This window comes from Andrographis paniculata, unplaced genomic scaffold, assembly GCF_009805555.1.
Source record: "Andrographis paniculata isolate CXL003 unplaced genomic scaffold, ASM980555v1 Contig32END, whole genome shotgun sequence".
NCBI classification, from domain to species: domain Eukaryota; kingdom Viridiplantae; phylum Streptophyta; class Magnoliopsida; order Lamiales; family Acanthaceae; genus Andrographis; species Andrographis paniculata.
This window is the reverse complement of record NW_026137565.1, coordinates 7994587-8009555: the sequence shown is the minus strand read 5'-3', so window position 1 is coordinate 8009555 and position 14969 is coordinate 7994587. Positions and strand designations below refer to the sequence as shown.

The window sequence follows — 14969 nt, the reverse complement described above, 5'->3', positions numbered from 1 at the left end:
TCCAAAGTGAGAAAAGAAGGAACTAGCGGGGTCATCTTGTCGGGAACCCTTTTTCTTCAGATGATAAAAAATTTGTTGGCAGAATTAATTTTCAAAGGCACAAAGCACAAAGGTTGAAATAAAAGAATTATGTATGTATCATGTACATCAATCATCTCATTGGAATTCGATGTGTGAGATTGGTCAAATATAAAAGATAAAGTGGGAGAGTGAAACTGCATTGGCAGGTGGCTCGTGTCATGTTATGGCTAATTAATTGAAATGGGATTTTGAGTGAATAGAATATATGATCTTTATTTCGTAGCATCATTATTATTATTATTATTATATGTGTTAAAAATATTGCATGGACTCGTCTTATTCAACTTGGCAATCTTAACAGATCTTATCTTCATTAGAAAAACAAAAAAAAAAAGACCTTATAGGTTATAACATGCAATTCAATATTTTAGTGCTTGCTTTGGAGCACGGATATCGTCAGGAGTTATACTTATCCGAGCAAGCTTTCACTATTAAATTAATGAAAAGTTGAAAATGAAGGTGAAGGGTGAATTGAAGAAGTACTCACGAGCGTATTTAATTTCTTACCTCAGCTCAGCGTTGGACATCTGGTCTGTTAATTATTGGGACAAGACAAGGTCCCAATTGTCAGATTTGATGATCCCTGCAATCAGATATCCTGTCTGTCTGATGCAATTGAAGATTATAATCAAGAGTGAAAAACACATTTAGAATATTAATATACATAGAAATCGATCCATGATTCATGTTGACGTTGATGGAATGTATATAAATAATACTATAATTTATATATATATATGCTTCCTTCATCTCTTTATTACTACAATTTACACACTACCTCGGATCTCTAATATTTAGATTAATAATTAATAATAATATTATTACTAATCAAGACACACGTACCAAGTAGGCAAGTATTACAATTACAGTACAGACTTGAAATTAAACAAGTACAATTAATTACCAATGTGTTAAAAGTTCAATGTATGAATTGATGATGTATGTAGGTAGCTCCACTCCAAAACCTGTCCTGTCAGGAGAAAAATTGTTGTCGATAGTTTTCTTAGTGGAGGAGATGCAAATCCGATCAAATTGGGGCCCAACATTTGCACTCCCTTAATTCTCTTTTTGTTTTTTGCTAGCGAAAGTCTTCACATATTTTCATATGCATGCTCCTGCGGCTGGCTACTTTTTATTTTATTTCATACACTTTTGTCATTTGATTATTACTTTGTGTGTATATATAGATGCGCGCGTACATACATAAATACATACATACATACATACATAGATACTTACACCCATATGTCTGTGTCTGTTTTTCAGCCGTACGTTTTGTAGCAGTTAACAGCAAAGTTGGTTCTTGAATTGCGGTGGATAGAAATAGAATTAAAAGGATATTCAGCAAGGCAAGAATGAAAGAGGTCGTCAACAGCAAAAAACAAGGCGGGGTATCATCGGCGCCCTGCGCCGCCTGCAAGCTCCTGCGGCGGAGGTGCTCTCCCGACTGCATATTCGCGCCATATTTTCCGGCGGAGGATCCTCTCAAGTTCGCCTGCGTTCACAAGGTGTTCGGGGCTAGCAATGTCAGCAAAATGCTCCAGGTAAATTAATTAATCAATTCGTTCACCCTCAAACTAATCGAATCTCCGATCATCCTCAATTAATTCTTATAAATCTCCAAATTGCAAATCTAATCAGGAATTGGATGAGCAGCAGAGAGGGGATGCGGTGAGCAGCATGGTGTACGAAGCTAATGCTAGAATGCGCGATCCGGTGTACGGCTGCGTGGGGGCAATCTCGTATATGCAGCAGCAAGTCGACGCGCTGAGGAAGCAGCTGGCCCTGGCTCAGGCGGAGGTGGTGCACCTCCGCCTTCGTCTGCCGGCGCCGGCATCCAGTCCAAGCAATAGCAGTGGCTCTCCTTCCTCGTACCACTTCACAAATTCCAAACCTTCATTTGACAGCTTGGATATGGATATGGTGGTGGAGCAAGCCAGCTTCACTGCGTCCATGTGGTCTTATGCTTGAAAATTGTATTTACACATACATATATACTTACATATATATATATATATAGGTGCTTTCATTACATCCTCCTATCTGTCCTAGAGCTGTAATGCTATGGAATGATAATTCCATGAATGCACAGGCCTCTTGAGTCTTGATGATGGCCGTGTAAATTTTATCAGGTTGAATTATATATAATGAGATCTTTTGGGTGAGAGTGAAGCACTATTTATGTGCCTTGAAAGAATGGAATCTTCACATGAACTAATGATGCATCCCATCATCTATCTCATCACAAATTAAAGATATCATCACCAAGCCAGGGCATATCAATAATTCAATATCATTTCTTTTGTGCAAGAAAATGGTTAACTGGCCAATGAATCCCCCGCCCGCCCAAGACAGCTTAGCTTAGCTCACCGATGCCTGTACAGTAATGAAAGAATAAATAAATATGGTTTCCTTTTCCCGTTATTAAACAGCGGCAGAATTGTGAGGCGGTGGCGGTGCAGGTGCTGGAGAAAGCGTCTGATTATGAAGGTGAGGAGGATCGGCGAAAGTAGGAGGCGGAGCCGGGGCGCCGAAGGGCTGAGCTTTGGCGTAAGCCTCTTCTCTGCCCTTTGCTCTTCCAAGCAGATAACACCCCAATCCAAGGGCCACCGAGAACAGAATAAACGGCAGAGATATGACTATTTCCAGCCCCATCTCTGACTCCTCCTCGTGATAGATGTCAAGATCAGATCTGCTCTGCTGGAGAACTGGAAGAAGAAGACGACAGGGAGGGAAGGATAGCCAAATTCAAATGCTGTGAATTGGAATGGAAGGGGAATTAATTAGAATCAGCCTCACCGCTACGCTACGATCCAGGCCTGGCTTGCCTCGTTTATTTGATAAGGAACAAGAATAGGAATAGTGGGATTAGCTTGAATAGACCAGACCAGTGCTGAGCCGGTGGGTGCGGTGGGGTGGGGTAACGTTCCTTCAACTTCAAGCATCCACCGCTACGCTACGCTAGCCATCGGAATTTGGAAAGCTGTCCTCCATTAAAATAAGTTTCCCCTGCTGGAACTACGCCGCGCTTGCCAACTCCCTCCTCTAACTTTCAATGGTTGTCTGCTTGGGCCCAATTACATATTGGGCTATACTTTCATCCTACTTCAGCCCATATAAAATGTAGCATCACAAGCACAATTACATCCCACGCCTAGACGCCAATAAACGAAACTAACTGATAGGGATAGATACCTAATTTAAAGAAGAAAATCCAGGTAGCAATGTAATAGAAAGCAGAAGTCAGTCGCCATAGTTGGCTACATACCTAAGTAGGGTTCAACGGAATACAACATACAAACAAAGAAGGGGAATGAAATTGCTGAATTGATAAGGAAACGGTGTTGAAATAGTCGACGATCACCTCCAAACTCACACGCCTGCCAATCCCAAACCACATCACTTGACTAATCAATACGAGGATTCAACATCTGGAGTCTCCAGAATAGCTTGTTCAGCTTCCTGAACTTCCTTCTCGGTCTTCCTACCTTTCTTCGATTTGTAATACACGCTCATGAAAGTACCCACTGCTCCATATTTCTGCCTGCAACGCTCATACAGACCTGCATCAAACATTCTCCAAAAGTTCCTCTCATTAAGTTCCGACACAGCATATTGAGGCTGGAAACCATGGTTTTCAATCAGCCAATCCTCCATCCGACGAACTGCTTCCGATCCATCGAATACCTCACCCCTCAGGACTGGCCCAGGAGCATAGTAAACTCCAACATCTGTATACATCTGGGCATAGGGTGTATCCCCCTGTCTGCGTTGTAGCTCAAATCCTGGTTCAGGATAAACCATGGTTTTCACAGGGAGTTTGTAAAGTCTGTGCGGGCAGAGCCAGATGGGATAGACCTGAAATATCAAACATAATTATTAGAATACTCAAAAGGTGAAGGGCTTCAATGATAATGTGCAACACAAAATTGCAGGGTTTAACATACCTCCATTTCTCTGTGGACCCATTCCAGGGCATCACCAACTTTGTAAAGGGGAACAAGCATATCCTGAATAACATGCATTTCATGGTAATAGTTCCTGATAGCTTCACCTTGTGTGGCCTTAAGAAGTGAAACCTTGGGCGGCATCAACCATCCAAGGAGAAACCTGAACCACCATTGATCGGCAAAAGGAAGAATAAGCTTTCCCTCCCAGTACAAGCACCTTGTATGTCTGTGGTAATATTCTCTGGTGGGAATATACTCCACAAATTCTCCTTTCTTGAGTGCAGTCTGCGCATGCTGGTAAAACCAAGGTTTGAACCACCAGCCAACACTATTGGTTTTGTTACCTTTCTGCTTGGCCTCTTCTTTAGAAGCATATCTTCCCGTCATCATGACAGCTTCGGTTGAGGTATAAACCATGCCCTCAACAAAGTCTGGAACCTTATCAGGGTTGTCCTGATCTCCATCCCTAGGTGCAAAGGAATCCATATATGCTTGAGCAATCTCCTTTAAATTTCCAACAACAGGTTTATAAGTTAATCTCATGTATTCTTTTATAGGTATAAGCTTAATCTCGGCTGCAACAAGAAGTCCCAGCGTCCCCTGAGACCATGGGATAGCATAGAAAAGCTCGGAGTACTCGTTATCCTTTGTGGCTCTAACCACTTGCCCATCAGCCAAAACAATTTCATAAGCAACCACAGTATCGGAGAACAAGCCATAAATATGAGAACTCCCCTCAATCCCATAGCCATTGATAAGCCCACCAACAGTTAAATCGTCAAGCTCCGCAACAACTGCTAGGGCAAGATTCATAGGGACGGTGGCCCTAGAAATCTGGCCCATATTGACCAAAGGCTCCACTCGAGCAATCATTCTCTCCTTATCGATGTCCAAAATGTTTCTGAAACCAGAAAGGTCAACCTCAAAATGGCGAGCACGCTTGTAGTCCACATTACGCATGCCGACAGCAATCCAAGGCTTCCTAGCTGTGCAGACCAAACCATCTTTCTTTGGATTCCTCTCCTTGAGGCGTTTTACGACTTTCTTAACATTTTCATCATGTTCCTTCTGGCGCTTACTGAATGACTTGCTATTAGAGATCACATCCCCAATATATATGCTAAAATACAGAGCAAACGACACAGGCAGGACAACAAAGATAACTAATATCCATCGAAACTGAACAAGGTAGTCCACCCAAACCTTCTTTCTTTTGGGACGTAGCGGAGCCTCAAGATCAGACATTGTTGGAACTAAAGATGCCTGCAACAACAAAATGTCAAGACAAATACATTAACAAAATTGCAGGGGGTGGGGGTTGATATAGGTTGTGTAGATGTTACATCAGCAGTACCAGTAGCACACAGTACCAGTAGCACAGGCAAATAAAAATGCAAGAAAATAAAATCCAGCAGAATTAAGTATCTGAGTGTGATTATATAGATGCATAACTCACGAGCTATAGCCAGAAAATCACCACTGTTTATTGTAACAAAACAAATGTGAAATTATTATCCATCTCGTCTTTAAAAAGAACTAAATCCACAGCATAGATCACTCAAGCCCTTCACATATCTCAGGAATGGGAATATTCAGGAATGCCTCTATATAGACTGACACCACCGACTCCCACTCAAAAAGTTATCTTCTTTTACCAGAAGTTAAGCAAAGTTGATTAGCTTCGTAACCATCATAATAAACGTAAATCTAGCAACTTCTTTTCCTTTATAGAAAGCGTAAGCTCATTATTTTAAAAAACTCTCATAGTTACAGTAAATCTAGCCATCACGTCCGTAATCAAATGAGATACTTGAATCGAAGTACCAAAAATGCATCACGAAACAAACAGATCTGAAATTATCAATAAGGAAAATGACTAGAACTGGAACAAAGAACAATAACTAAAAATTCGACACATTTTGGACAAAAAAACACCACACACGCACAGCCTCAGCAAATCAACAGCAGTAAGAGGGAGATAATTTAACCTAAAATCCAAAACGATGTGAAAAAGAGTAGAAAGCACCACCAGAAAAGAAAGTAGCTAAACTTTGACAGGAATGGATGGCGAGAGAACCTGACGAGTGCGTCTTGACTGAACACTTCGAGTGAAGCGGCGGCACCGCTCAGCAGCAAGCCGCACCTGCTAATAATGTGAGATGGTCACGTGAGCCAGCGAAGCCCCCGTATTTATTTTATATTAAATTTTATTACTAATTAATTCATTTTACAAAATAATTACTTACTTAAAAAAAATCCTCCTCTGATAATCTGATTATAAAAGGTTAGGTGAGATTGGATCCAACGGTCAGGAATATGCAGCTGCCCATATTTTTCCCCATCTAGCTATCCGTAGGATTGTAGCTATCTATTGGTATCCAATTAATAAATAAATAAATAAATATCAATATACGAATATGCTTGACAGTGAAAATTTATAATCTCACCCTTGATTCGCGCTCAGGTCGGTTTCCCTGTTGCAATGCACGTGACCTTGATGGATTCCACTCTTTTTACTTAAAATTTAAATTTCAATTTCAAACATGGCACTGTCACTGTAGTGATTCGTATTACTGCCGTACCATTGCCTTGATCTATTGAGATAAATTAGAAATTTTTAAGGGGTTCAATAATAAAATTTGGCTACAGGCTGTTGGTGTCGGGAATCACATCCAATCGGGCATGCAACAAAATTAATTATAACAAGGCGACAGCGATGCCATAAAATGGACAGCACAATGTCGCCATCCGAATCTAAGGTCCAGTAATTAATAATTGCTAGCAAATTGGGCATATACTATTTGGGCCTCGAGTATTTGGGCTCGGCCCAGTTTGAGAAGTAAAGTAAGCCGACATGCCACGTGTTAGGCCAGTGGAGCACCGCATGGCCGAGCAACAGTTTGAAAAAAGAGTTAAATTACCAAAATGCCCTTATTTTTCCTCGTAGCCGTTGCGGCAATAGATGGATGTCCGGAGATCATCTCTAACCTTTTTCAACCCAGACAAAAATAACAGTGTTCCAGGGCAATTTCATCATTTCACTTCACCGGCCCTTGTTGCTCTTGATTTCCCGCAGACGGCGCAGTAATCAAACCACTCTTTTCCTCTCTACAACGATTACTTTCAGTTTCCTCTGCGGAAGGCTTTGGCGATTCGTTGTTGCGACCGGTCCGGCCATGGCTTCTTCTTCCTCCGACCACGCCGCGAAGCCGGAGGAGGCAGGCGGTGGGGAAAGCTCCGAGCCGCCTCTGCATCTGCCTCCGCCGCTGGGCGGTGATCAGCTTTTGCTTTACAGAGGATTGAAGAAGGCGAAAAAGGAGAGAGGATGCACTGCCAAGGAGCGCATCAGTAAAATGCCTCCTTGCACCGCCGGCAAGCGCAGCTCCATCTATAGAGGCGTCACGAGGTATCGAAATTAAACCGTAAAAGCATGTTGCTTACTTGCTTAGCTTGAAACGTGCTGGACTTGTTTGTGGTTTCAACTTTCATGGTGAGGAGTTTTAACTTGTGGTGCGATTGAACTGTGGCGCATTGTAGAAATTATTTGATGATTAAGGTACAAGTTTTGCAGCGCACGGCACTATCGGCGAAGCTACCGTATTGCTTTTGATATATTATCATAATATTTAGTCATTGTTTTCCCTCTATCCTGTTTTTGGTTCATAATTAAGATAGAATGCGTTTTTGTTCCACAAATAGGCATAGATGGACTGGTCGTTATGAAGCACATCTTTGGGATAAAAGCACCTGGAATCAAAACCAAAATAAGAAGGGAAAGCAAGGTAATTTTCATCTTTTGAAGTTTCTTGTGATCAAGACAGGAGTTTGTGATGAGAAGCTACTCAAATTTTTTTTTTTATACAACGAGGATCATCCACCTCACATTTCACTTTTCTCTTCTCTTCTCGCTGGAATACCTTATTTTGGCGCTTGGTTGATTTGGATAGTTTACTTGGGTAAGTATTTCCATCGTTTTTCTGTCTTGGAACATGATGTTAAAGATGACATAGCCAAAATTTAATCTCTTCCTTAAAAACATTGCTCTAGGCGCATATGATGATGAGGAAGCGGCAGCCAGAGCTTATGATCTCGCTGCTCTGAAGTATTGGGGGCCAGGAACACTCATCAATTTTCCTGTAGGAATGAATTGTCTGATTAGGATACTGTTGAGAAGGGATTTGTCACAAGTTTCCATTTTGAGTCTCCTGATGGATATGTGCAGGTTACAGATTATACAAGGGACCTAGAGGAAATGAAAAACCTTTCTAGAGAGGATTATTTGGCATCACTTCGGAGGTCAGTTTGTTATACTTCTCCGTGCTGTAGATGTTGGTTTATAAGAGAATTTTAGTTCTTACTAGCATTTCTACTGCAGGAAAAGCAGTGGTTTTTCTCGTGGAATTTCGAAATATCGGCCCCTTTCTAGGTACCTTTCGAACTGTGCATTTGTAAATGTTAAGTGGTGAACCATTAAAGCCATCTACATGCATATAGTTTAAACAGAATTTTATTACTTAACTGTCTGAACTTTGGCCTTCTTAATGATTTCCATGTCATTTCCACCCCTCAAACTAGTCGGTGGGATTCACAACTTGGCCGAGCACCAGGAGCTGACTATGTCAACAGTTCATTATACGGTGAGAATGGGCTTGAATACTTGGGGTGCATCTTGATACTATTCTGAAACTAAATTAATACAATCGATTGTGTTCCCTCTTTTCCATGCTGCTTGTGCCTACCTCTGTATTCACTTCTAAAGGTGCAGGTGATGAAATGGCCTCTGGCAGTGAATATGCTGGTGGTTATGGCACCGACAGAAAGATTGACTTGGCAAATTACATTAAATGGTGGGGGCCAAATAAGCAAGATTCCCATTCCAAAGCATTAGATGAAGCAGGGGTCGGATGCTCTGATGATGTTGCCAGTGAACTTAAAGCACTGGAAAGGTCAATCAAGCCTACTGAACCATATCAAATGCCACGCCTAGGTGTACCTCCTGAAAGAATGAAGCAGAAAAAGATAACTGCCATGAGCATTTTGTTGAAGTCGGCAGCATACAAAAGCCTCCAGGAGAAAGTATCAAAAAATAAAGAAAAGGATGAGAAAGAAAACAAGAATAACATTGAGAAAATTGAGCTCGGAAAGGCGCCTGAAGAATCATGCCATGGTAGCGGAACAGAGGGAGAAAGTGTTGCATTTGGGATAAGTGGAGGGTTGCCTATTCATAGGAATCTCTATCCCTTGGCTCCTCTATTGTCTGCTCCCCTTCTGACCGATTACAGTAGTATCGACCCACTTCCTGACCCCATTCTTTGGAGTTCTCTTGTCCCAGTTCTTCCTACTGGTTCATCAAGCACAAAGGAGGTAAAGTTCTCATTGGCTGAGCTTCTGAAATAGATTTATCCTCCCATTTGCTTTAGATATATGTCAACTTTAAATAGTCTTGATTTGTGAGGCTGCGAAGTTTCGCTGCTGCAGCATTATAATATAGAGTTATACACAGCATTTCCCCTACCAGCATATTGAGAGGCAATGAAGCTAACTACAACAATTATTTAGTTGGTTAACTTTTAAGGTGTGATTGAGTGCTTTAAAAACACTATTTATATGAACAAATGCAGGTGGCGAAAAATGAATCGAGTTCAGGTTACACATTGTTCCAGCATGGAGAATAGATATACCCAGCCCTTCTCTCCAAAACTACTGAATTTCCCAGAGTCTTATGGTTTCAAGCTCCGGGGCACATTACATGGAATTCACAAGCATGTATGCCTGTGCCCAAGACCTCCCCATGTTGCAGCTGCAATTGGATGAATATGTTGAAAGAATATGTGGCATGGGAATTTCTCGAATATGTAAATTTTGCAATGTATGTTATGACCTTTTGCGGATATATACAAGTGACCTATCAGGGCATGTACACAGTATAGGCAGAGTTATACAATGTTACTTATTGTCCCATAGACGAAAGAGTATTCTTACACAAGATTATTGATGATGGCTACAATATCTCTGAATTTTTTAACAAACTAGTTTATATATTTGAACTTCTACTCTGCAAAATAGGTGGAAAGTTAATGAAGTTGCTTAACTCAGGTCCTCGGGTCCTTTCACTATTTATTTGGAAACAAATTTTCCTTACAAATCCATAATACAATATTTTTTTGGTAACAAATTTTCCTTACAAATCCATAATACAATATTTCTCTCCGAACCAATTTTGATGCTCACTGAGGTGGTAAGCCAATACCAAGATTCATCAAAACTTCTGACCTGAGCAAACTCAGGTCCTTTCCCTCTGGCCTCTTTATCCACTTCAGTCCCTACTCTTGTTCAGGGCCATGGCAAGGTCTCGAAGCTCTTCAAATGCATGCATTGTTTCTGCATCAAACCCCCCAGCAAACTGCACAAATATGTGTAACCAAGACATCATCTGATTAGGAACCACAACTATGTTCCAATATACACAAGAAGAATCATAAATTACAAGCAGACCTGATGAATGCGGAAGGCGAATCTCACTCCCTGTAGCAACATATAATCCAAGGAAGAATCCTTGTCTGAAGTCCCCTTAGACTGAAGTTCCATGGCCACCCTCTTCATGTACATTTTAGCCAGTTTGACTGAACCAAACTTTATCTGTAGCCAGCACAAGATTATTAGTCAGCCTCAGCATTTTCAAAGAAATTGAATTCAATGATACAAGCAAAGCAAAGAACCAGGCTAATGGGCACCTTGCTTAATATTCCCATGTCCAGCATCCAGTCTGTAGGTATATTGAACTCCTTGCAGTTTCTCATCAATGCGTCTCTTGCTCGGAGGATATCATGCACGGTGCGCTCCATCCTAGAGAAGCCAATAATCATTCATTTCATGCCATTTGTCTTAATGTTTTAACAGCAGCTAGAAGTCTCACCTCTCAGACAAAGCTGCCATTTTCTTTAATGCAACATCGGATTGCAAACAAGGATCATCGGTGTAGTTCGAGATTTCCTGCTCCAACTTCTTTACATCTCTATACCCAAATGCAGCTTCTCTTAATGTGTCAGATTTCTTTTCTGGCCACGCAAAGTGCTTCAGAACAGCCCTTTCATCCACCTGTAAGACCAGACACCAAATCAAACACACCCTAATTCAAAAGTTATAGTAGCTTGAAAATGGAGTGAGGTATTTTAAACAAAGCAATTTGATGATCATCTGAAGGAGACAAACTTACAAGAAAGCAGAGTTCATCATCAAGCCATTTCACGAACGCAACCACATCTTCGATGTCTTGGTAAACTGCATTATTGACCTCTCTTATAAGGGAGTTGACAAATTCTCCTTGGATTTCAACATCCATCTTTATCTGATCACGAAGTAATTGTGAAGCACACATTAAAAATTCATGCCAAAAAGAGCCTCTGAAAAGGATTATAAACAAAAGTTCTCACCGCAAGCAAATGAGATGATCGATTCTCAATTTCGCCAATCATGCTACTATGAACATTTGCAACATCCGATGTATCTGTTGCCCCAGGATTCAAGGAGTCTTTCCTGGATTCCCTCTTCATGAGTGAGTGATAAAATTCAACAACTTGTGGAGCTCTCTGCACAACACCAGTTGAGCGTCTAGCCGTTAACTTTGGAGGTGGTGGTGGAGGTGGCGGTGGGGGAGGAAGAGCCGGTGCGGGTGGTACAGTTTGAACAGAAGTTTCTTCTTTCAGGACGCTTAAACCAGTGCATGAAGGCCTTGGTGGGGGATTAGGAATCCTTAAGGCCCTCTTCTCAACAACATCGAGAGAGCCCGTCAGTCTACAAACCTCCTGACAATTGCTATATACAAGGGACCTGTTGCTCACTTCCAAGTCATATTTTTCTGAAACTAATACCTCTACTCTCTTCTCTGCTTCCTTGGAGCATACAAAACTATCAGACTGCCTTTTCCTGTAAGTAGCCAACTCTTCAGGACAACAGTTTGCTCCACTTATAGAGTGCCTCCGTGATGTGCTGTGTGGATCATCCCAATTACGATTGAGTAGAGTGTCTGTGTATTTCATTTGTTGCAGGTCTTCATCAGTGATGGGCCACTTCTTGAACTTCTTGACAAGAAACAACCTTTTTCTAGCAGTATCATTATGCTCTTCCTCATTGTTAAAAGGTGAAAAGGAAATGGATTCTCTACTCTTTTCAACAGAATCAGGATCAGGATTCATGGTAGAGCAACTTCTCAGCTCGTCCCGCAGACACGAATTAACCCATCTCAGATAAGCAAGCTCCTCAACTTCATTCATCCTACTCATTTGAAGGCCTTCCACCTGTTTGCACAAATCTTGATTTGTATCCCTCAACATAGAGGCTTCAGCTTTAATCTTCTCTACACTGTCACTCTGCATATGAACACATCAAAATGGACACTTATGAGAACGTGAAGGAAGTGCAACCAAATATAATCTTGAAGTCCACATTATAGCTAATCAAATGGAAATCTGAAACTCATTTTTTTAGAAATTAAAAGCACTTCGCTACGCTAAACATAAACAAGAATCGATATATATACCTCAGAAAATTTGGCCAGGGTGGTTAATTGGGATTCCAAGGAAGAAATCCTGCAAGCCAGATTTCTCTTTTGAAGCTGCAGCTCTTTGTTCAGCCGCCTCAGCTCTACAACTTCCATATCTGCATTAGCAAATGCATCACTTTCCAATGCCTCATCTTGTTTCCCCATGACAGCAGCCAAAGAAACTACTTGTCCAGAAAGGTTGGCCTTTTCGCTTTCCAGAGATTCCACTCTCTTGAGAAGGCCATCAATCTCACTCTTTTTCAATTCAAGATCCTTTTCAAGCTCCAACACCTTCGGGTTTCTCTTACACTCCGACAACTCAGCTTGCAGTTTAAGCTCCCTGTCTTTTGATTCCTGCAGCAGACTCCTCAAATGATCGATTTCCTGAAACAAATCCTGAGAAGAATTTATGGACTTTGTCTTGTTGTGACTCTGAACAGCTTGTGGATGAACTTGGGCAGCGTTAATCGAGCAGGCAAGATCGCCGATAAGAGACCTCTTGGTCCTCGAATTCGACACCGTTGTCTGATTCTTCTGATGCGCAGCTGCATCGGAGTTGGTGATCGGCGGCTTCTTGACGACGTGAGCTGTGTTCTGCAACACTCTGGTTTTGGTCTTCCTATCCGCAGCCGAGAAGCCTTTCACAATGTGAGAGCCCCATGACGACTTCATTCTCGAAAAATTGCTGCTCACCTTAACACTGCTGTGAATGTTTTCTTTGGCTGCCTGATTTTGATCAGCATATTTTGCAGGTTTCACTCTGCTCTCGGATGAGATTTCTTCCCTCATTGTGAACAAAATCCTGAAATACTCAGCAAACCAATGACATCAACACAGCAAACTAAAAATCCACTCCCGAGCATAAACAAGAATGCTTACAAGATCACTGTAGCCACCTTGAAAGCAAGGAGGCTTTCTTTAAAACCTTGCAGAGAACGAACAATAAATAATGAGGTTTAAATCCAACCATGAATTGTTAATTCATGTCAAGTCTTGCTGATTGGACCAAGTTTTCAGAGTTTGTGATTTTCTGCGGGCTGGGGGAGAGTAAAAAGTGGTGCTCTGTCGCAGCTTTTATTGCTATTCCAAGTTTTTTTACTTTCTTTTTCTGTCGCCATTTGAATTTTGAATTTTGAAATCTTTTGTGGACCATCTCGAATAAGGTAATCGACGGCTTAAAATGCATCGCAGAGCAAAAAGAGTGACGTGTAGTGAAGTGCTGCTGACTGTACTGCCGTTCGATAAACGCTCCAACTGTGATAATTCCAACGGTCAAAAATTTTAATTAAATTGTGAGTCAGCTGGGCTGGCTACGGACACTCGACTCGAACTTTATAGTTTAAATTTTAATGCTTACTTTTCAACATATAAATATGAATAACAACAAAAATACATAGTAGTAATATTCTAACTTTATGAAATGTTCATACCCACCTACATAAAATTTGGAGAAGAAAATTAGAAACGTGATCAAAAAAATTTTGCAGTGAAGTCCTCAAGGTTGGCAATAATATCTTTTGACGCCGTAGTTTAATAGGCCGGTAACAAAATCAGGCCCAAAATCACATATTAGATATGGGTTAAAAATAGGCCGAATCAAAAGCCCAAAATCTAAACAGCCCACACATTCTAGAATTTCTTTTATCACCTAATTCTTCTCCCTTTTTTTTTAAAAAAAATATATATAATTAGTGAACCTTAAAAGTCAACACACGCCCATTTCTTACTTGCAACCTGAACAAGTCCAAAAGTAGACTGGACCGACGTTTGAATTTTTCTAAACGCAATCAAAACCACTTCACATTTACGGCGACTCCGGCTCCGATTCCGGCTACGGCTCCGAGTAAAAAGTTTTGAATTTTTGAAAGTGAGCAATCGATGGAGGCAGGACAAGATTCGGACACCGCAATAATCTGATGGGCCTATTCGATTCGTATTGGAAGACGAGCCTGACTGACATAAAGTTCAGTTCTATTCATCATTAATATTTTTATTATTAACTTTAAAATAAATAAATAAAGAAAAAAGGCGGCATGTGCAGTCGGTGTATAGTCTGATTACACGTGGCCTCCGAGATGATGCGTGGCTGTTGGGGCGCGGTAAGAAAATAAGCATGCATACCTCCCCTAAATTGGAATTGATTCCACTATTTTTAGACACCTGTTTCACTCTGATTGTCCCTATCTCTATTTTTAAATATCCCAGTATTGTTTTCCAGACACAAGTCCAATCACATTGTCATTTCTGCCCGAGCCCATAAATTATGGGCACACAAAAGTCGTTAAATATCATAAATGTTTTGTTTCCAATTGGAAAGAAGGTACTGTTACGTGGAAAAGTAGAAAATACTAGAATTGATTTGCCGAATACAATTAGTCTGAGGCTCTGAATCTGGC

The 14969-nt window shown here is 41.0% G+C and overlaps 4 protein-coding genes across 10 annotated transcripts; 2 read left to right on the top strand and 2 right to left on the bottom strand.

The window, feature by feature from the left end:
- The first annotated feature begins 1249 nt into the window (after positions 1 to 1249).
- On the top strand, positions 1250 to 2246 carry LOC127247750 (LOB domain-containing protein 4-like). The gene is made up of 2 exons (XM_051269740.1): positions 1250 to 1625; positions 1723 to 2246. The coding sequence occupies exons 1-2, from the start codon at positions 1437 to 1439 to the stop codon at positions 2050 to 2052; spliced, it is 519 nt and encodes a 172-aa protein (XP_051125697.1). The 5' UTR covers positions 1250 to 1436; the 3' UTR covers positions 2053 to 2246.
- Positions 2247 to 3280: 1034 nt separating this feature from the next.
- On the bottom strand, positions 3281 to 6217 carry LOC127247748 (delta(24)-sterol reductase). Of its 3 annotated transcripts, none has more exons than XM_051269736.1 (3): positions 6109 to 6217; positions 4029 to 5294; positions 3281 to 3939 (listed from the first exon to the last, which is right to left on the bottom strand). In XM_051269736.1, the coding sequence occupies exons 2-3, from the start codon at positions 5274 to 5276 to the stop codon at positions 3493 to 3495; spliced, it is 1695 nt and encodes a 564-aa protein (XP_051125693.1). In that variant the 5' UTR covers positions 5277 to 5294; positions 6109 to 6217; the 3' UTR covers positions 3281 to 3492. The 3 variants fall into 3 exon arrangements, with proteins under 3 accessions (XP_051125693.1, XP_051125694.1, XP_051125695.1); XM_051269737.1 differs by having other exon boundaries at positions 6061 to 6192; XM_051269738.1 differs by having other exon boundaries at positions 6020 to 6141.
- Positions 6218 to 7013: 796 nt separating this feature from the next.
- On the top strand, positions 7014 to 10038 carry LOC127247746 (AP2-like ethylene-responsive transcription factor At2g41710). Of its 4 annotated transcripts, none has more exons than XM_051269730.1 (9): positions 7014 to 7437; positions 7731 to 7813; positions 7979 to 7987; positions 8079 to 8167; positions 8254 to 8327; positions 8407 to 8457; positions 8607 to 8668; positions 8791 to 9395; positions 9653 to 10038. In XM_051269730.1, exons 1-9 carry the CDS (start codon positions 7208 to 7210, stop codon positions 9704 to 9706), a joined length of 1257 nt encoding a protein of 418 aa, XP_051125687.1. In that variant the 5' UTR covers positions 7014 to 7207; the 3' UTR covers positions 9707 to 10038. The 4 variants fall into 4 exon arrangements, with proteins under 4 accessions (XP_051125687.1, XP_051125689.1, XP_051125688.1 ...); XM_051269731.1 differs by having other exon boundaries at positions 7015 to 7437; positions 8797 to 9395; XM_051269733.1 differs by having other exon boundaries at positions 7294 to 7437; positions 7900 to 7987.
- Positions 10007 to 13600, bottom strand: LOC127247744 (protein CHUP1, chloroplastic-like). Of its 2 annotated transcripts, XM_051269729.1 has the most exons (8): positions 13453 to 13600; positions 12571 to 13375; positions 11465 to 12400; positions 11248 to 11379; positions 10948 to 11129; positions 10766 to 10877; positions 10527 to 10670; positions 10007 to 10434 (listed from the first exon to the last, which is right to left on the bottom strand). In XM_051269729.1, exons 2-8 carry the CDS (start codon positions 13360 to 13362, stop codon positions 10348 to 10350), a joined length of 2385 nt encoding a protein of 794 aa, XP_051125686.1. In that variant the 5' UTR covers positions 13363 to 13375; positions 13453 to 13600; the 3' UTR covers positions 10007 to 10347. The 2 variants fall into 2 exon arrangements, with proteins under 2 accessions (XP_051125686.1, XP_051125685.1); XM_051269728.1 differs by having other exon boundaries at positions 12571 to 13600.
- Between the last annotated feature and the right edge of the window lie 1369 nt (positions 13601 to 14969).

Excerpts from the sequence above, each read along its gene's own strand:
- LOC127247750 (XM_051269740.1), top strand. The coding sequence starts at position 1,437 with ATGAAAGAGGTCGTCAACAGCAAAAAACAAGGCGGGGTATCATCGGCG. Across the intron at positions 1,626-1,722 it reads ATGTCAGCAAAATGCTCCAG|GAATTGGATGAGCAGCAGAG; the intron begins GTAAATTAATTA and ends AAATCTAATCAG.
- LOC127247748 (XM_051269736.1), bottom strand. The coding sequence starts at position 5,276 with ATGTCTGATCTTGAGGCTCCGCTACGTCCCAAAAGAAAGAAGGTTTGG. Across the intron at positions 3,940-4,028 it reads GGGTCCACAGAGAAATGGAG|GTCTATCCCATCTGGCTCTG; the intron begins GTATGTTAAACC and ends TTGATATTTCAG.
- LOC127247744 (XM_051269728.1), bottom strand. The coding sequence starts at position 13,362 with ATGAGGGAAGAAATCTCATCCGAGAGCAGAGTGAAACCTGCAAAATAT. Across the intron at positions 10,671-10,765 it reads ACATGGGAATATTAAGCAAG|ATAAAGTTTGGTTCAGTCAA; the intron begins GTGCCCATTAGC and ends TGCTGGCTACAG. Across the intron at positions 10,435-10,526 it reads TCGCCTTCCGCATTCATCAG|TTTGCTGGGGGGTTTGATGC; the intron begins GTCTGCTTGTAA and ends ATATTTGTGCAG.
- LOC127247746 (XM_051269730.1), top strand. The coding sequence starts at position 7,208 with ATGGCTTCTTCTTCCTCCGACCACGCCGCGAAGCCGGAGGAGGCAGGC. Across the intron at positions 8,328-8,406 it reads TATTTGGCATCACTTCGGAG|GAAAAGCAGTGGTTTTTCTC; the intron begins GTCAGTTTGTTA and ends TTTCTACTGCAG. Across the intron at positions 9,396-9,652 it reads GTTCATCAAGCACAAAGGAG|GTGGCGAAAAATGAATCGAG; the intron begins GTAAAGTTCTCA and ends GAACAAATGCAG.